This window comes from Scatophagus argus, chromosome 13, assembly GCF_020382885.2.
Source record: "Scatophagus argus isolate fScaArg1 chromosome 13, fScaArg1.pri, whole genome shotgun sequence".
NCBI lineage: Eukaryota > Metazoa > Chordata > Actinopteri > Scatophagidae > Scatophagus > Scatophagus argus.
This window is the reverse complement of record NC_058505.1, coordinates 811,493-831,973: the sequence shown is the minus strand read 5'-3', so window position 1 is coordinate 831,973 and position 20,481 is coordinate 811,493. Positions and strand designations below refer to the sequence as shown.

The following is a 20,481-nucleotide window of genomic DNA, read 5'->3' as shown; positions in this document are numbered from 1 at the left end:
ACACTGAACTACTGAGAGACGTTCTTGGTTCAGTTTTGTTGTGTGGACAACATCGACGAGCTTTTCCATCAATGTTGTGATCAGGAACGGATCAGAGAATCACCTGCTCAGGTGTGTCACAGGGCAGCAGCTGCGACTGGACTGAAGCAGGAACTGATCAGAGACCAGCCTGTGGATCTGCACCGTGGGCCCTGAGGAGCCGCCGTCTCTGTCCTGTGCTGCCCCCTTGTGTCCGCACTCAGAGCTGCATGTTGCTGCTGCCGAGTGTCTTGTGACCTGTCTGGACTAGCACTACTGAAATGTGTACTTCTACACCAACTCGGCGTATGAAACGTGAAAGTGCAGCTGACACGTGACAGATTCAATCGATTTTTCACGCCAACTTGTTTCGTTGTTCCAGCATTCGGAGGAGGAGTCCTGATTGGTCTGCAGTCTCCGCGCAGCAAACTCCACGCGCACGTTTTATCACAAAGGGAGGGAAGGCCTGCAGGTGCGGAGCGACACCTGAATCTTACCTGGTTTTATTTTTCATCTGTCCATGTGAGATGTGGTGCTGAGGTGAGTTACTGTGTGTGCTCAGGTGTGTGTGGTGCTTTCTTACCTGCTCCTTACCTCATCACTTCACTGGTCCTCAGGGAAGTTCAGCTCCGCACACACACACACACACACACACACACACACACACACACAGACTGTCTCCTCCACACCCACATTCACTGTGTCACTCTCACAGTCCCTGTAGGAATCACACACGCACACACCAGACCATCAGGGGTCTATACATCGCCGCGGCAACCAGGGGCTCACCTAGCAACGGCTGGTGTGTTAATGTGCTTCTAAAGCAGCATAAACCCCCATCACACACACACACGTGCTCAGGGAGTGTGTGTGACAGACTGACGAGTACTGGAGGTTTTTGTACTTTGGTGTGGTCACAGATTTGTCCTGAAGTACCTCACCTCAGTAAAAGTACAAAGTATTTATCAACAAGGTGTACTTCAGGTATCAGAAATAAGCAGAATGACTCCCTTCATGTGATTTTATTACACAATATTTTATTGTTCAGTTTTCCTCTCTGACTGCTACACGTCACAGCTCGTCTACGTGCAGCCAGTTTTGGATACTTTGTGTACTCCTGAGTACATTAGTAATGTAGTACTGCATCACATCATGTGAGCATATGCATGACATGAAAGCAGTAAAATATGTACCTCACACGTCACACCATAACGTGACTTCATCAGGATCAGGACCAGGAGCGGGATCAGGACCAGGATCTGGATCGGAATCGGGACCAGTTCTGTGTTTCTCACAACCCACAGGGTCAGCTGACGGTCCAGTCGCTCAGATGTCCACTGTCTTGTCCACGTTCGGGTCAACTGCTCAGTAAACCAAAGTCCTGTGTGGTCCAGGTCTGAGTGAAGCCTTGTGGGGCTCAGAAGCATGGCGACACCTGGTGGTCTGTAGACCTCATAACAGGCCTTCCAGACCGGAGAGCGGGAGCTGAGGGGAGGACTGGAAGACATTTTAACTTGTGTTGATTTGGTTTTAATCTCATTTCGTTTCTGTTTTCGGTCTGTCTGTCGGGTTTGGTGTTTCAGTTTAGTTCCATCCTGTTTTATTTTGTAGTCTTCTCCTCTCGTGTCTTGTTTTCCTTTGCGTTTCCTGTCCTCTGTGTGGCCCTGATGAGTCTCAGCTGCTCCTCGTCTGTTCTCCCTCCCTGGTGCTTTGTCAGTGTTTCCTGTCAGTTGTCCACGTCTGTTCCTTGTACTTCTCTGTGAGAGTACACAGAGTACCTCTTTAAGGTTTCGGTTGCTCACGTTGCGTCTCCGTGAGGCCCCTTTGCTTTCTGGACTGCTGTCCAACGGACATGTTGTCCCTCCAGCGCCTGACATGGCAGCCCACTGCTGCTGTGTGTTTCACTGCATGCTGCATGTGTGTGTTCAATCAGCGATGGGTTAAACGCAGAGAAAGAATTTCGGTGTACTGACAAAATAAAGTTTGAAGTTTTGTTGAAGTTTGCAGTGAAGTTGAAGGTTGAGAGTCTGAGAGGAGGAACTTTGTCCTTGTTTCCTGGGAAAAAGCAGAAGTTTGCCTGAGAGACGGCAGAGCTGCAGTGGAGAAGAGCTTCTCGGACGAAGAATTCAACTGAGTCCTTAAGATTTTTCTCATCAAATCCGCAGACGTCCTCCAGACTCGGTGAGTACGGCGTCCTGAAGGACTGAATACTGTGAGTATTTGGTCACCAGAGTTGGACTTTTCACACAGAAACGGGTCAGTTTGAGTGAAAACCTGATTCAGCTGTGGCTGTGCTTAAAACCACACACGTTCATGTTGGAGAGGATCCTTCTGGTGGACAGGAAGAGTCCTTCACTTTGTTTTATAGAACAAACTTTGGTTCAGAAAAGTACGTAAGATTCTCTGATCTCCTGAACCACAACCTGTTGGTTCTCCAAAGCGTGAGACAAGTTCATCTGTGGTCTTCCAGAGACAGACTAGACCGGCGTTAGATTTTAATGATTTTATGATACGTAACGTGTTGTTGATTTAAATCAGAATCAGAATCAGACTTCCTTTATTTAGGGGGAATTCTTTTCATACAGACTTTGCACTTGCAGTTTTCCTGACCAAGAAAGAAAGTGAAAGTTATAAAAATAGGATAAACAACAAGATAAGTTAAATCTAAAAATCCACGTATGTACATGTGTTAAATATATATATATACATATATATACATATATACATATAAAGTATGTGTGTCCGTCACGGTGCTGAGTTTAACAGTTTGATGGCGACAGGCAGGAATGATTTCCTGTGTCGCTCTGTGGTGCATCATGGGAGTCAGAGTCTGTGGCTGAACGAGCTCCTGTAGCCGATCAGCACATTGTGGAGAGGGTGAGAGGGAAAGTCCAGTATCCTCCTCTCAGACACCACTGTCAGAGAGTCCAGTTCCTCTCCCACAACATGGTGGCCTTCTTGATGATTCTGTTGAGTCTGTTAGTGTCCCTCACCCTCAGGCAGCTGCCCCAGCAGGCAGCAGCATATGTGATGGCACTGGACACCACCGACTCATAGAACATCCTCAGCATCGTCCTGCAGATGTTGAAGGACCTCAGCCGCCTTTCTGGTCCTTTCTGTAGACAGTGTAAAGAACAGCGTAAAGAAAATAAAGGTAACGAACAGTAACTTAAATAAGAGATAAAATCAGTAAAACTGCCAACACACAAAGCACTGGTGGACTCACCCTCACAAACCCATCTTTGAGTCAGTCCTCTGGGAGAAGAAACAATCAGATAGGAAGCTGAAATGTTGTCCTTCCTGTTGAGCTGGGCTTCTCACAGCGTTTCAATGAAGGCACTAATCTCCACTGAGGAGGAGGAGGAAGAGGAAGACCAACTGAACTGAAGCTCTTATCAAACAATAATCACATTAAACTGACTTCACCATAAAAACGGAGTCAGTGTGACTTCAGCAGCAGAAGAGGAAGCAGCAGCCACAGGTGGAGCTGAGGGTGGTGTTTGAAGCAGTGTGTGGTCTCAGCCACCAGAGGGCAGCATTGAACAGAGCAGACAGACCAAAGTGCTGGTTTTGGCCTGTCTGTGGCTCTTTGCGTTGTGCACACAGCCTGCCAGCCGCTGATCGACAGCTGGTGGCCTGCAAAGTTAGTGAGGAAGAAGACAAACCGTAAACGAAGACGTAAACAATGTGGACCTTCAAAAAACCTGTTGAATAAATGTTTTAGGAGGAAGGAAGTACATTTGTCATGTCTTTAGGGTTCAAGGAACCACAAAGCAGAGTGTAAACAGGAACCTTGTATATTAGCAGGCAGAAAGAGACGAGCACAACATGAGACGAGCGCCTCTGCACGCGGCTTCATGTTTAATAAAAAGCACCTGACTGCTCGTACACTGAGCTTCATACATCTGTAAACGTGTCTGTGTTTTACACGGCTCTCTTAGATCTACACGGATTTGATTACAGCCAGTCTCAAATCAAATCCTGTCCTCCTCTGTGAGGTCTTTGATGTGAGGGTGGCGGCGGCGGCAGACAGCTGCAGGTTGGCGGTGTGTCGCTCTCAGCGGTGACCCGGACACATGAAAAGCTCATTTCACCTCCACACTTCATTTGCCTGAGAATTATTTATTTGAATGGTTTGTTTCTGCACTGGAGGCAGCCATTTGCATCTCAGAGGCTTCAAGCAGACCGCCAAGTTCACTGCCTGGCCGTCTTTGGAGGAGCCAGGGTGGAGGTATCGTCCAGGTGGTGGCTGGATCGGACCCAGTGGGAAATCTGTGAAAGGAACTATGCAGTTTTAGTGTTATTATATTTGGGATCATGTCCTGGGTGTTCCAGAGAAACTTCTTTTGACCAAAGCGATCATTCAGAATAGTCTGTCTTTTACAAGGCTCTTCTACTATTCTGACTTATACTTCTAAATTTTTAGATTTGAAAATGATTTTGTGCAAAACTGAAGACTTGGAGCCAACCTTCCTTTAAAATATGACTGAATGATGATATTCATTTCTGTCACCGTTTCAACTGGCTCTTTCAGTTGTCTGCTCTGTTTATTCTGTTGTCTGAAGTTCTGTGAAATACTGGCTCAAGGAATCCTGGTAACTTGGTTTCTCCAGAGTTCAGCTCAGAGGTTTTTTGGCTAAACATAAACATGCTGGTTTCTTCCAGAATTAAATAAATGTGTCCAAGACATTTTTTGACATGTCAGAATTAATTTACACCTTTCCCACTGAACTGTGTATCAGACAGAACTGATCAGAAAAATGAGCACTTGAATAAACAAACAGTGTGATAAAAACTGCCTAAAATGACCATCCTTCACTGAGAAAAATTTATCTGACGTGTACTTTAGTTTGGCTCGTTTGGCCCATCTGCCAACATGGAGTGGGTGGGGCTTGTGAGCTGTACTGCAGCCAGCCACCAGGGGGCGATACAGATGTTTTGGCTTAACTTTTGGGGAGCTCGGATGTCCACCATCTTTATATAAAGTTGGTGGGCTGTACCCGCCGAACTAATGACATTACCATCAGATTCCCTTGTACTTTGTATTTCCTGATAATTAGCTTGTGTTAGCTTGTGAGCATGTTAGCATGGTGGTGTTAGCATTTAGCTCTTAGCACGACTACAGCGGAGTACAGGAGAGCTGACATCTGTAGACATCAGTCTACAGGTCACACATCTCTGAGGAATCCGCTTGACTCTCTTTTGTACCTCCTTCTTCCAATAAATAAACATCAGGTGGAGTTTGTCCCTCAGGTGGAGTTTGTCCCTCAGAGAAATTATAAAGGCAGAATCCACTGAGCAGCCTCAGAGGATCACACATCTGCACTGTAAGTACACTCATGCTTGTTGTGTTATTTTAGTTTTCCAAACAGGCTACAGGGACCGGCTCAGATAATTCAGGCCAGCAAACTGATCCTGTCAGTGTCCTCAGGCTAACATTCTCTGAACAGGATTGCTCTTATATTATTAGCTCTATATATATCTTATATTACAATATTATCATGTCTCCAGCTTCCATTAAGGCATATTCACATATTCATACACCTCCTCATTGTTGTGTTTTTCAATGGGTTTGTGTGAATGTTCATCCAGTTTAAATTTGTTGATCCAAGCTGAGCTGACATTTGTAGATAGATCAACAGATAGACAGATGAACAAGGGGAAACCACGTTGTTACAGCAGCTGCTTACCCGAAAAACAGAAATAAACAAATGAGGCCTGTGAGAAGCGAGTATATTTATAAGGTACAAGGCTCACTTATTTGTCATTTTACATTACAGGCTTTTATAACAAAATGCAGGTTGTGTTCCTTTTATGTTACACACAAAACAAAAAGCATATAAGAAGATGACTGAATTATAAATTATAATGTAAAATTATAATATACAGAATCTACAGTATTATCCTGTAAAGTAGGATGTGCATCAGTGCAAGTGAAGTACAGTAACTACTGCTAAGACCTGCACTGTAAGGTGCACACTCATGATTGTACAGTACCACAAATAGTACTAACTTAAATGCAGTTGTAGTGCAACTGTGGATCAGCTAAGTAAAAAATGTTGAAAGGTGTGTGAGGGTGTTTCTATTAGGATGAAATAATTAGTAATTTTCTCCACGCAAACCATTTGATTGTGAGCTGCTTTTTAACTAATGAAAGCAACACTGAGTCAACTCTCAAATTTTGTTATCAAGCTGCAGAATTTGATCAAACATTGCTCCAAAATAGGGTTTCAGCGATATATTGGTGTCATGCTATACCATCATATGAAAAGTGACGGTTATCCAACCACGTACGTTTGTGTATCTACAGTACTGTATTCCCCTGCTTTAGTTTTATATATACAAAAATAAAAATCTGTGCTCTTTCTGTTATATAAAAATTAGTGAATCCTACCACACCAAAGGGTTTGATATAAGTCAGTCTCCATACAACAAATACCTCAGGCTTAACTTTGATGAACTGGAGGAAGTTACACAACGTCTAGCACTGAATGACATCTAAGCACTTTTCAAGGCCACCAGGCTGAAACAATCAGTACAGATGGCGAGAGTGTATAGGCGTGTATCGTCTGCATAAAGGTCGCACTGTACTGTACGTCAGCCTGAGACAGTCTCACGCTCCTCTTTTCTGCAGTGCCTATAAACAGAATCCACCCCCTTGGAAGTTTACCCCTTTCATTGCTTATATTAATGGAATCCCAGTCAATATAATTTGACTTTTTTTGACAAAAAATACAAAGTTCTTTAATGTCAAAGTGAAAACAGATTTCTACAAAGTAATGTCAATCAATTAAGAATATATAATGTCATTGCATAAATGGTTCACCGCCTTCATATTTAGCAGATGCACCTTTGGCTGCAATCACAGTGCTGAGTCTGCAATTTTACTCCATTCTTCCTTGCAAAACTGCACCAGGGGATATTCAGTCACTTGGCAATTCTTTTGTATCCATTCCCTGATTTCTACTTTTCAATAACCTTTTTGTCTGTGTTGCTCGTTCTTTTGGCTCCGTGGTGTAGTTGTGGTCCAGAATACTGATAAACCAGTGACTGGACCTTCCAGAGACAGGTTTTCATATTACAATCACCTGAGACACATTCACTGCACTCAGACAATCTCCATTTCAGTAACTGTGAGCCCACTAGTCCCAACTTGCTGGAATTTCGCTAAACCTGGCAAGTTACTTTAAAGGGAGTGAATATTTATGCCATCACTTTTTTTGCATTATATAGTTATAATTAACTGACATTACTTTGTAGAAATCTATTTTCACTTTAAAGAAGTTTTTTTGTAAACGGTTACGTTATTATAACCAAATCATATTGACCACAATTCCATCTATACAAGCAATAAAAGGGGAAAACATCCAAAGGGGTGAATGTTTTTTATGGGCACTGTATGTTCTTACCTTGCAGACACTATTCCTGGTGTTGTTACTTATTAAAAGTAATTACACTGCATGACCTGAGATAAAAGAGAAAGTAGCTCATACTGCTCAAAGTTCAGCCGTTGGTTGTTACCTCACCCTGGCTGCAGGTTCCTGTCTCTCGATGAAGGGATTTAAATCAGTCTACTGTCTGGTGTCTTCAACACATATCAGCAGAGTGTAGGATGAAAATCAAGCAGTTTAAAATACATTTTGTCCATCACATTGCAGAGATCCAGTTTTGGCCTTCTTGAGATGCTGAGCTGGTGTTGGAAACTTGTCTTGTGTTTCTTGTGGACTTTTATGTAATTCCTAAACATGATGATGTGAGGATGAGCAGTATTGTTGGTTCTGGGGGTGAAAAGGAACACAAGTTCCAGGATTGGTGACGATCTAGTAGTAAGGTATTGCACTACTATTCAAACTGCTCTGATGATCGTGGCCATAAGACGTATTTATGGAAGAAACCAGAAAGCAATTTCTGTTCAATTTGTCACTCACAACAGACCACAGTCCGACTGTGTTTTTAGTTTTGTAAATAAAACCCATAGCTGACGTCATCAAATTCCATGCCTTATACAATTAATGAAATCTATTTTTATTTTGGAGGTGAGGTTTTTTTTTTGTTTGTTTGTTTGTTGTTTATTAGAATACAATTTCAGGATGAAAACCAAGACATTTTCCTTTTCAAAACACTAAAAACATAATGAAACATATTACCGTTTACTGGATTAAATGAAATAGATGGATGAATGGTGACTTCAATTACTTCACGAATCAAATGTTGTGACAACAGCAGGTTTTTGTACATTTGCACATACAGTATAACCTAAATACTGTACTTGTTAACTAAAGATGACCAAAAATATTTTCTTAAAATATTTTGTCTATGAGCCACCATACTTTTGAGTTCTTTTGCATTTCTTTTTTAGTAATTTTGAATCTCTTTGACTGGGGGGTGGGATGGCCTGTGTCATTATTGGGCCACCTCTCTGGGCCCCCTCCTTGACCAGATGCTGAGACAGTGTGTATGGGGCTTTACTATGTACAGTAAGAAAGGAGCATTAATTTACAGTCATTAAGCATTTTATTACTGGTTCCTGGTTGCCAAAAGAGTCTAGACTGACAGTAGTGTCTCTGTCCTAATCCTTATAGGATTTGGGGAAGTTTACACACCAGTAACTCTCAACATTACCTGGAAACACATTGGTTCGCCTTGATCCTAAAAATCCTTTCTTTGTGTCTTTTTGTCAGTCGGTAGATTCACCTTCCTGCAGCTGTTATAACTCAACTTCGACCTGCAAAAAATGTGCTGAAACCAAATGTAAAACAGGTACGTTTCTTGATGTGAAGGTAAATAATCACATGACCTGGGTTTATTTCAAACAGTTATTACTTTAATAATAATAATAATAATAATAATAATATGAATGACGAACTCAGTGGGAACTCAGTCAATCTTTGTTATGCTCAACAAACAGAGTAAACCCCAATAGAAGCCCAATATTCACCCTGTTGTTGCTCTCGTTTTGGTCCCCACCACCTCCTAATAGAAACACCTGCGTCTTTAGCTGCTAAATGCTTCACTGTGTTCACCAGCTGGACATGAACTGCTGTTTGCTGCTCAGCAGATAATTCCATTAGACTTCCATAAGTCCATTCACATTGGTGTGTCTTGATGTTACAATATCCATTATAGCTGGTGTAAAGGCATAATCAAAATGAAAAAGTTAGGGAGTTTGGACGTGACACTGGCAAATATTTTAATCTCCTGGTGATGTCATCATACTAATAACAGGTTGGACAGTAGTGAAGTCAGAGACATGAACTAACAAGCTGTTGTCCATTTTGTCCAGTTCAGACTGAGCAATGGACCCTGAAGCCAGCGGGACGATGGAGGTGGCGGCACTCGGCCGACCTTTCAGCCTTGGGATGTTGTACGACTGCCGGAAAGATTCACTCGTCCCTGGTAAGGATTCACATTTAAAGATACTTTGGATTTTGAATGCATTACAGTCAAAATTTAAGTGTTTAAAATCCTGATCAACTGAGATCTTTTTGCTCCTTTTTTATTAGCAATGCAACATTTCAGTTTTTATCACTCTATTCAGTCACTGGTAGCTGTTTGCTGCTGCACCAGAAGGTATTTTAATTTTCTGGTTCATTGGAATAAACAAAGGATGAAAAGCTACACAGTTAGCATCAGATCAAAGCTGAAATATACCACAACATCTGAATCTGACAACAGGTCCTGGGTGTTCCAGAGAAACTTCGTTTGACCAAAGCAATCATTCAAAATAGTCCAAAAGTCCATTTGAAATACTCCCAGCTTCATCAGAATTCCTTAATTTAGCTTGACTCCTTTCTGGCCAGTTATTTAAGTTGAAGTTGATTCTTGTTCCTTCTTTTGCAGGAATGACTTTGTGGGATCGTAATGACCTGAAAAAAGATATTGGAGAAAGGCCACAGAACTATAATGATTTTGAAATTGTTGCATCTGAATCAATTGAGGACAAATCTTCTGCATTAAATGTTGAAGCTTCACTGAAGGCCAGTTTCTTGAGTGGACTGGTACAAGTAGGCGGATCAGCCAAATACTTGAATAATCACAAGACTTCTAAAAATCAGGCCAGAGTAACACTGAAGTACAAAGCAACCACAAAGGTCCAGGAACTGTCAATGGATCATCTTGGAAGAGGCAATGTGAAGCATCCGTATGTCTTTGATAAAGGATTAGCAACACATGTAGTCACAGCCATTCTTTATGGGGCTCAAGCCTTCTTTGTCTTTGACCGTGAGGTGTCTGACAAGGAAGATCACCAAGACATTGAAGGTAGCCTGAAGGTGATGATCAAGAAAATTCCCTGTCTTGCTATAGAGGGTAAAGGTTCACTGAAAATGGAAGACAAGGACAAAGCACATGTTGACAAATTCTCCTGCAGCTTCTTTGGAGATTTTTCCCTTCAGAAAACTCCAACATCCTTTGAGGATGCAATACAAGTCTACCAAAGCCTGCCAAAACTGCTGGGAGCCAACGGTGAAAACGCTGTACCAGTGAAGGTCTGGCTGCTGCCGCTGACAAGTTTAGATTCTTCAGCTGCTAAACTCGTCCGTCAGATAAGCATAAGATTAGTTCAGGAGTCACAGAGTGTCCTGGAGGACTTCAGTGAGCTGGAAATGAGGTGTAATGATACACTGAAAACCACAACTGCACAACAGTTCCCACAAGTTGGCAAAAAGATTAAAACCTTCAAAGAGATGTGCTCTGAGTTCAAGCTGGAATTTCAACGGGTCCTAGCAACGAAACTTCCAGCAATCAGAGGAGGAGGTGAAGAGGAATCTGTGCTGGCAGAGATCCTGAAGAAGAGACTTTCTTCCCCTTTCAACAGCAAGAACCTGAACGAGTGGATGGACTGCAAAGAGAGAGAGATTTACACCTTAATGTCTTTCACCAAAATGTTGAAGAACACCAAGATCCTACCATCTCAAAATCACCTGTTCAAGGATGTTTTCAATGCAGAGCATGCTTTGTGTTTTGTTTTCACCTCACTGGGAAATGCTGAACCGTACCTCTCAGCCTTATCAAACTACTTAAAAGAAACACCCAAACCAGGTGACCCTCAATACTCCCATACTCAAGATATAGAGAAGGATCAATGGTACCTTTCAAAAGAAGTGGCAGATGCAATGAGGAATAAAGCAAAGCTCTTCAGTGACTTTGCAGAGGCCAACATGGAGAACAAGAACATTAAGTTCTTGACAGCTGGTTTAACAAATGAGACACAAAAAGGTTCAAGCATCTACCTCTACAAAGATGGCTTTTCTGTCAGTGAGAACTTTGAGCCGCCATCAAAGCCTGAAACAGTAACAGCAAGTGACATAACCCACAACAGTGTGACCCTGAAGATTTCTCCACCAACGTTTGGAGCAGAGAACATCACCTCCTACTCTGTCGAGTACCGTGTCAGCGGAGAGGACGGATGGCACCAAAAGACTGAATCAAAAGCTAAAGAAATCACAGTGAGCGATCTGAGTCCCAACACACAGTATATGTTCAGATGCAGAGCAGTGACCTCAGTAGGTGTTGGGCCGGCCAATGAAGTCACCGGTTCCGTTAAAACCTTACCTTGCAGCCCTCCTGGAAAACCACAAGCGGAATCAAACTCAAGTGAGATATCAGTTAGCTGGGAGAAACCTGCTGAGGTGGGACAAGATGTCCAGATTTTGAGCTACATTGTGGAGTACGCCAAAACAGACAACAAACGGCGAGAGGAGGATCTTCAGTGGAACCAAATGATGTCAATAGCTGAAAAGACGATCATTTCTGGGCTTCAGTCAGAGACAGATTATATTGTCAGGGTCAGATGTGATTGTGGTGGAGCTGGCAGAAGCAAAGAAAGCATCAGTGTTTATGTCTGCACAACAAAATTCAAATGTCTCGCAGAATTTCTCAAAAGTACAAGTGAAAGGATAAATTCAGAATCACCTTCAGTTTACAATCTACAGCTAACAGAAGAAGATATGGACATCGATGGATGCCGAAGGTACAATTTTGGCAAAGAAAGCACCAGGGGAAACCGGACAATCATGCTGTTTGGAGAGACAGGATGTGGAAAGTCCACTCTGATCAATGGAGTCATAAACTACATCGCTGGTGTAGAGTGGAAGGACAATTTCAGGTTCAAATTGGCTGAAAGTCAGACCTCTGAAGTCACGGTGTACAAAATCAACCACCAGGAGGGCTTTAAAATAGACTACTCACTGACCATTGTTGACACTCCAGGGTTTGGAGATACAAGAGGCATAAAAAGAGATGATGAGATCACAGAACAGCTACGCCGTCTTTTCTCTGCTAAGCTCGGTGTCAGTGATATCGATGCCGTGTGTTTCGTAGCTCAGGCTTCGTTAGCACGACTCACACCAACGCAGAAATACGTCTTTGATTCTGTGCTCTCAATCTTTGGCAAAGACGTGGCAGAAAACATCAGAATTCTGGTGACGTTTGCAGACGGCCAGCGTCCACCAGTTCTAGAGGCAATCAATGCTTCAGATGGTCCATATCTGAAACCAAATGACAGTCTGCCAAATCACTTCAAATTCAACAACTCAGCCCTGTATGCACACAACAAATCCTCTGCAGCAGACAGCATGAGTGAGGATGATGAAGATGGGGGTATTGATCAGATGTTTTGGAACATGGGGACAAAAAGCACGAAGAGGTTCTTTGATGCTCTGAATGAAACCAAAAGTTTGACAATGACAACAGAGGTCCTTCAAGCAAGACAGGAGCTCGAGAATTCATTTGAGCATTTACTGAAAATTGGGTTCGCCAGTCTTAAGGAGTTAAAAGGACTGAAACAAAGTTTCCCAGAAATACACATCAAAAATGTATTGACTAAAGTGCTGGATGCTAAATATGATCATAAGCAGGCTCAGGTTAAGAAATTGATGAAGACGTCTGGTAAGTGTTTCAACAGATTTAAAAAGATGGCTCTGAAGCCAAGTTTTCTCTCCGTTCTGGATTACATTGACCTTCTTGCTGAGGGAGAGAAATCAGAGGCCAAACCCGGCTGGAAGCAACGAGTTCTGTATCTGATAACCATAAGGGACGAAGCAGGCAATGGTGATGAAGATGATGACGATGACGATGACGATGATGCCATCTCCTTGATGAAGACAATGATAACACCATATTTCTGTTGCTTACAGATGTCATCATTATCTGATGATGATAGTGAAGAAGAAGACAATGATGATGATGATGATGTTATCTTCTTGATGAAGAAGGTGTTGATGAAGATAATGATGGAGGTGATGAATGATACTGATGATGACGATGACGACGACGATGATGATGATGGCGACGACGACGACGACGATGGCGATGACGATGACGATGACGATGACGACGACGACGACGACGACGACGACGACGACGACAATGGCTATGACGACGACGACGACGATGATGAATAATCTATGATGATGATGATGACGATGATGACAATGACGATGATGATGACGATGATGAATAATCTATGATGATGATGATGACGATGATGAATAATCTATGATGATGACGACGATGATGATGACAATGACGATGATGATGATGACAATGACGATGATGATGACGATGATGAATAATCTATGATGATGATGATGACGATGATGAATAATTCATGATGATGACGTTACGTTGATGCTGATGAGGATTAATTCCTGTTAGGAACTTATTTTCACTCTGTTGTCATTTCCTGTTATTTCGTCGCACACTCATACACAACAGGACCCACAGACAGAGTCATGTGGTTGCTTGCTCAATGGCACCCTGGAAGTGCCCAGGCGGTGAACAGATACTTCTGGTACGACTGATCCGTGCTGGATTTCGACTGTCAAAGTCAGCACGCTCAAACAGTGAAAATGTGATTCATATGGTTTTCAGTTTTCTCTTCTGATCATTTAAATATTATGCTGTTCAGTGCAGATTTTGAAACAGGAACAGCATCTTATTGCTCAGTTTGAATGTTGTTTCATCTGCTCTTCATTTGATTTTCTTTGAGATTTAAAAACATGGCTGATGTGTGTTGACTCCCATTTGATTGTCCTGTGGGCTAATGTGATGCTCCAACAGAGAAATCCTTCAATAGAAAATAAAGGTCTAATCATAAATGTTGTCTGTTGTTCTGTAATGCATCAGTGTTGTCCTCTTTGGTAGGGATTAAACCACTTGTTCCCAACATTTTTTATTTGTGACGTGTCACATTTCAGGTGAAGTCATGTGTTTAATTGTCTGTTTCTGATGACTTTTGATTTTGTTTACCTTGCCTTGTTCGGTGTCATTTTTGTCAGCACATTCTCTCAAGTGTGACTTTATTGTTATTTTTCATTTTGACATACTGTATGAACACACTGGACCTAAAGTCACACAAAAAATATAAAATCCAAGTGGGAAAAAGTTTGATTTTTATTTACTGTGAAAACAGCAAACATGTTTGGCCTGTTTGGACTGTCTTCTCTGGATTGGACCTTCACCTGCCTCGCCCTCCTGTAAGCCTCACAAAAATGGCCCAAACAGACCAGAGCCAACCTCCCTCCCAAATATGACACGTGGCTCTGATGGATATTCTTGCAAACCTAATTTCCACACTGAAGATTTCTGTTTGCTGTGTGAGCTCAGATTTTTGTCCACAGTAGCATATTTTTGTAGTGACAGGGAAAAACCAGCAGCAACAGCATCATGTTCATCATTTGAGTTCAGGATGTTAGCATTTGCTGTTTAGCACTGATGTGGCCTTTGACCTCCAGAGGAGAGTACAGCCTGAAATCCTCCATCGTGTTTCAGGATCTGTCAGCTGTTCGGACGTCATTGTTTCACCTCTGCTGCAGTGTGATGCAGATTAGTGGCATTCAGGTGACAGTGGGATAAACAGACGCCGCTCGCTGTTGAGCTGGAGGCTGAGACAGAGCGAGGCAGACGGGCTGCGACAGGAACAACAGTGTGATTCTGGGCTCTCGCCCCGTCAGCCGCGACAAAAGCTCCGTTGTTGAAGCTCCAACACACTGGAGTGACAGCGGGTCAGCTGACAGAGGGAGCGCTTGTTTCACACCACACACTCCATCCCAACAGGGCCCTCAGTAACTGTAGAGCCAGCTCACACACTCACACACACACACACAAGCTCTGTGGCAGGGTTGATGTCAAGATACACTGTTGTACCTTTGTGGATGAGGATAGACAATGTACACTCTGTGTGTGTGCACATGTGTGTGTGTGTGTGTGTGTGTGTGTGTGTGTGTTAGGACATTGGATGTATTGTGCATATCAAACTCTATAATGGCTCCCAGTCACTTGAGTTGAAACTGTTTGTTAAGGCTGCGTTAGCGGCCGCGTTGAGCCGTCCACTGCACATGCTCATTAGAGTTTCTTCTCACTTGGCTCACGGACTTAACTCATGAATGAAAAATTCACAATCAAAAGTGATATAACTGACACAGTTTGTCTTCTCTCTGACGTGACTCATAAGAAATGAGTTTTTTAACATTACTCACCTTTGCTGACTTCCTGCCTCCCTCTCGGACTCTCCTGGACGTTACAGCGACAGGAAGTGAAACGCACCATCAGTTTGAATCAAGCTACAGATTTCTCTGGGTTTGAACACTGTTGGAAAGTTTTGGATGATGAAAGTACACAGCTAAATATATTTCAAAGGTCTGGTCGTTTGTAGACATTTTGATGCAGAAATGTGACACGTTATAGCGGCAGGCTAAGACGCAGCTGAGGTAATGAGGAAATGAAAAGTCAGAGCTAACAGCTGTCACATGTGTGGTGTGTTGGCGCTGCTGCAACACCTCGACACAAACGCACTGAGGCCTCAGTCCAGCTCAGCGTGTCCAACATGTGGACGGCAGGATTTTCCTGTCCATCTGCAACCTGCTGTGAGCGAACGCTGCTGCTGGACTCCGTAATGTGATTACTGCACAACATGTCATGTCAGTTTTCATCCCAATCTGGACAACATGCTCAGAATTAATCTTGGCATAAATCTGGACTTTGGCAGCCTGAGTCTGTGACACACACACACACACACACACACACACACACACACACAGTGTCGGTTGGGCTCAGACACTCGTCATAAGCATTAACACAACCAGTCTGGTTCGTACTTAACATCTCATTTACTGAAAACATAAAAACTTGTCAGCAACAAAATAAAACACAAGTGAGGTTAGTCCAAAACAAATGGGGGCTTATGGAGCTGCAGCCCCAAAATGTAAATTTTATGGTGTAAAAATGTTCTTCTGCCAGTTGTCCTTATGTTTTCAGTATAAGCCGTAGAGACAACAGGTACAGTTCTGTTAGATTAGAATTATGTGGCTTTTTGTGGAGAAATACCTTTTGTATTATTATTTAAGTATTTGTGGCATCACCAGTTTACGTGAACACTTAGTTTGTGTTTCGTTTTACCCAGACTGCTAACGTCTGCTGTAGCTCTTGGTAGGAAAACACACAACAGGATTGATGGGAAGTGGACAGGCTGGGGCTCCGGCTCAAACTCGACTGCTTTTCACTCATTCAAACCTTTATTTAAACAGAGAAATGTCACCGAGAGCACAAACAACACATAAACACAAAACAATACATGAGTCTGTAACACAAACGTCCCACACAAACAGTCGCAGACAACAGCCAAGCCAGCGGGCTTCAGTTTGTCCTGCTGGCTGTGAAGGTGTCATCACCAACAGCCCGATGGACGGTCCAGCATCTGTCAAACGCAGCACCTTTCGACGGCGCCTCGTCATATTTTAGCCAAGCTTGATGACACATGGCGTGAGGGCAGAGCAAACGTTTTCTTCTTCTCCGCTTCAACACGACGAGCTCCACACTCAAGGCGAGGTCATTCATTAAACATGACCGTCTAAAAATAAAGGAGCCGCTCGCTTTAATCTGGGCCAGAGCTTCGAGTGGTTTGCATCGGCACACGAGAGACGACACGAGAGACAAAGAGGGACAAAGGGGGACGCTTCGCGCAGGGAGGAAGAGGAGGAGGAGGTGGTTTCATCTTCATCGTGAGGATTGACCTCTGACCTCTCCGCTCTAACCAATCAGCAGGAAAGTCTCATTTAATTAGCACATTGATTACGAAGACAAAATCAACACATGAATGAAATGACAGGAGTTCAGGAAACAAGCAGCGTGTTACACCATTTTATTACAGAATAAGAAGGAACACAGAGCAACAAATGCAAAGTAAGAATTAACAAAGAAATTGACATGCAAAGGGAAATAACATAACATATGCTGCCCCGCCCCCACACGACAAGAGACCAGCAAGACAACAGTCAGACAGTAAATAAGAAGTTAGATAATCTGAGGTGTCTGTTTGCACAGCGTTAAGGTTTTCATATGTGGACTTACAAAATAAAAGCACAACAGGAAAAACAAAAGTGCAGGAATTCAGAGTGATGGACTTTTCTTCAGCTCCTCCTCCTCACATCCAAACAGCCTGACGGTCTTCTCGTCCTCTGCCACCCGTCTCGCGGTGCTGTTTGACTCTGGTCTTATGGAGGCCCATTCCTGCCAGTGTGGTGGAAAAGGGGATCTGTAAGTCATTATGATCAGAAAGTCAGAATGACGGCTCTGTATCTCATCACGTCGAGGTCCTGAGTCTTTCCAGGATCTTTTTGTGCAACATCACCAAACGCTTCACACGAGTCTGTTGGAGTCCACCTGAAAGTCACTTCTGATCTCCTGTGATGCCCCAGCTGATCTTAACTTAAAGCGTGTTTGTCAAAGTGCCAAACTGTTCCCTGAGTTCCACTGTTTACGGAGGCAAAATCTAGAGAAGATATGAAATAATTCTGTTTACATCTCCGTCTCCTCATCGTCATTCCTCCCTTCCCCTCCTCTTCCTCCGGACTTCACCTCTTCTCTCCTCCTCCTGCTCCTTTAATCAGATCTCTCTTTTCCTTAATCCTTCAGCTCCTTCTTTCTTCCTTTTGGTGATAATCTGCCTCTTGTTTTCTCCTTCTCTAACTTTTATCTGTCCTCGACTCCTTTAATCTTTCAGTCTTTCCTTTTTCCAAGGCTCGTCTCTCTGTCTTCGCTCCACTTTCACATCTTTCTTCACCTCCACTCCCTCTCTTTTTTAAGTATTGCGAGCCCATCTCTTCCTCCTCTTGCTGTCTTTTCTCAGACTTTCACCTTCCTTTCCTCCCAAAAGTTTGCTCTTGCTCCACCCGGAGCCTCCTCTCCTCCTCCTCCTCCTCCTCCCCCTCGGCCCTGGAGGTGAGCAGCAGGATTGGGCGGCAGGTTGGAGAGGTAGGCTTCAGCAAATCACATGGTTCACGTTTCCAGCTCTGCGAGACGCCATTTTGGAGGAAAGTTTGGAATTTGTGGACCTGAGAGGAGGAGGAGGAGGAGGAGGAGGAAGGAGTAGAGGAAGAAAAGGGGAGAAGGGGAAAAGGAGGAAGTAGAGGAAAAGGAGAGGAGGGATTAACGCTGAGAAGTTTGACACGAATGCACAGCGCAGGGCTGTGCTGGGAATGATAATAAGTGAGCGTGCCAGTGCGGGATAAAGCAGCCTGGGCTTGGCACGGCTTGAGTTTAGGTGTGCCACCAGTCTGGACTCCCAAGTTTTTATTCGTGGAACAAACATCAACGCTCCGGCGCGGATCGTCGGGCTCCACGGCAGCAGCAGCAGCAGCGGCGGCGGCGGCGGACTCACGCATGCACCGCCTGGCGCTTCGTGTTTTGTCCCCGGAGTTTGGCACACGGCGCGTCCCGCTCGCTCAAACGGAGACTCGCACTTTTGTGTCGCCGCTGCGGTCAGCCTGCGCGGTGCACGCCGGGGCAGGGAGCCTCTCGGGCGCGAAGCCGCAGCGCGGAGAGTCGGCGAAAGGATCCCGCACGCTCTGTGGGATTTCAGTTGGAAGCGGGACTCCTGTCGGGTTTTCAGTAGTTTCCCCCGCGGACTCCGTGTCACTTCGCCCTGACACTTTAGTTTGGAGGTTTGTTTGGCTCGGAGGGGAACTTGGTGTCGTCGTGGAGGGATTTTTTTTCTTCAGCCCAGACTTGGAGCGCTGACAGCGGGCTTTAACTGTCAGAATAATCGATAAAAACCGCCCTGTGTGAGGAGTGTATGAGGCTAACACGGAACTAGCCCCACACCGAGCCGAGCCAGACCTTACCATGCCAGTCAGAAAGAAAGGTAAGCCTCTCCGACTCACAACACACTAACTAGCAAGCTAGCGCGGCTAACCGCAGCCTGCTGGGAGAAAGTCAGACTGCAGCCCCCGACAGAGAAGCACAACACCGAAACAGACGCGGACACACGGCGGCCGAGACACAACTCGACCCAGACACACTCCACACGGCTCACTTCGGCCTCGCCGAGCCGAGCCGTGCCGTGTCGGCCAGGTGAAGTGAGTTAAAGTAGCGCTAGCCGGTTAGCCGCCGTTGCTAACCAAGTTGTATATGGGGCACCTTGTCTGGAGACGAGCCCACCTAAAAATAAACTGTAATATTAATCAAATATTTACGGTCTCCGGCCGCCAGCACGACAGACGCAGGCAGGTTTTCTGTTAAAGTCCTCCGACATGATCACGACATTAGTCGACTTGTGTAACCACTTTTACTGTGGTCCTCATGAAAAGCACATTTCTAACTTGTGTCAGAGTCAACGGTGCCAAACGGTGAGTTAATAGCGGCCTAATTATACTCATAACCATATTTAAACTCCCATAGTACCACCACAGTACGCTCAGCTTTCCTGAGAACCTTTAAGTTTAGTCCAAATTAAACTGTTTCACTGACCAGCTGACGTCACATCAAGTTCCCAAAGCTGAATATCACAAGAAGACCTGCTGTTTTACCTTGGATCACTAATCGTTTGTTTTTCCTTAAAAACTTCCGTTATATGTTAAATATCCGAGCTGTGTGTTTCCTGCAGTTTGACTTTAAGAGGACATCAGCTCAAAATGTCTTCAGTCCATCATTTGTTTCAGTTGGCCGTCTTGAAGCAAAAAGAACAAGTCAAGCAGAAGATAAACCACATTAAAATACTTTAACCGCAGTGATCAGCTTCCCTTTAACCATAATGTGACCTCCTTTTTAACGCTTACCTCCATCGTCCATTGACTGCCTGCCTTTTTTCCATTAAAACAAAAACACTGTGCTCTTTACAAGCTCATGGACGTCCTTCAAACAGTCCAAGAGACATTCAGTTTATGATGGTACAAAACTGAAAATAAGAAACAATATTTGAGAAGCTGGAAGGAGGATTGAGTGAAACTGCTGACGGCGCGTTTGGCGTTGGACCACCTCGGCGGCAGCCTGGCGTCTGGTGCTTCTGGCCACTCGTTTATCAGGAGTTGAGATGTGATGTCAGTTGTTGTTTCACTGCTCCTCACAGATTCCTAAAATCCTTTCAAAACATGTTGAAAGTCACATTAAAGTCACTGACTTGTCTTGGATTTGTGTTTGATGTCTCACGTGATATTTTATCAGTTCAGATCTTCTGGTTTTGTTTTG

General features: G+C 43.9%; 2 protein-coding genes across 21 annotated transcripts in view; both read left to right on the top strand.

Moving 5' to 3' along the window:
• Positions 1-1,912: 1,912 nt before the first annotated feature.
• On the top strand, positions 1,913-18,944 carry LOC124069392. The gene is made up of 7 exons (XM_046408552.1): positions 1,913-2,199; positions 5,254-5,345; positions 8,700-8,778; positions 9,302-9,414; positions 9,859-13,295; positions 18,146-18,237; positions 18,560-18,944. The coding sequence occupies exons 4-7, from the start codon at positions 9,315-9,317 to the stop codon at positions 18,942-18,944; spliced, it is 4,014 nt and encodes a 1,337-aa protein (XP_046264508.1). The 5' UTR covers positions 1,913-2,199; positions 5,254-5,345; positions 8,700-8,778; positions 9,302-9,314.
• A 63-nt stretch (positions 18,945-19,007) lies between these two features.
• The window catches only part of dlg1b (discs large MAGUK scaffold protein 1b), a 67,680-nt gene continuing 66,206 nt past the window's right edge, over positions 19,008-20,481 (top strand). For all 20 annotated transcript variants that reach the window (XM_046407499.1, XM_046407496.1, XM_046407495.1 and 17 more), the window contains exon 1: positions 19,008-19,159. In XM_046407499.1, the coding sequence (XP_046263455.1) occupies positions 19,141-19,159 (19 nt within the window). In that variant the 5' untranslated portion in view covers positions 19,008-19,140. The remainder of the gene's footprint in view (positions 19,160-20,481) is intronic.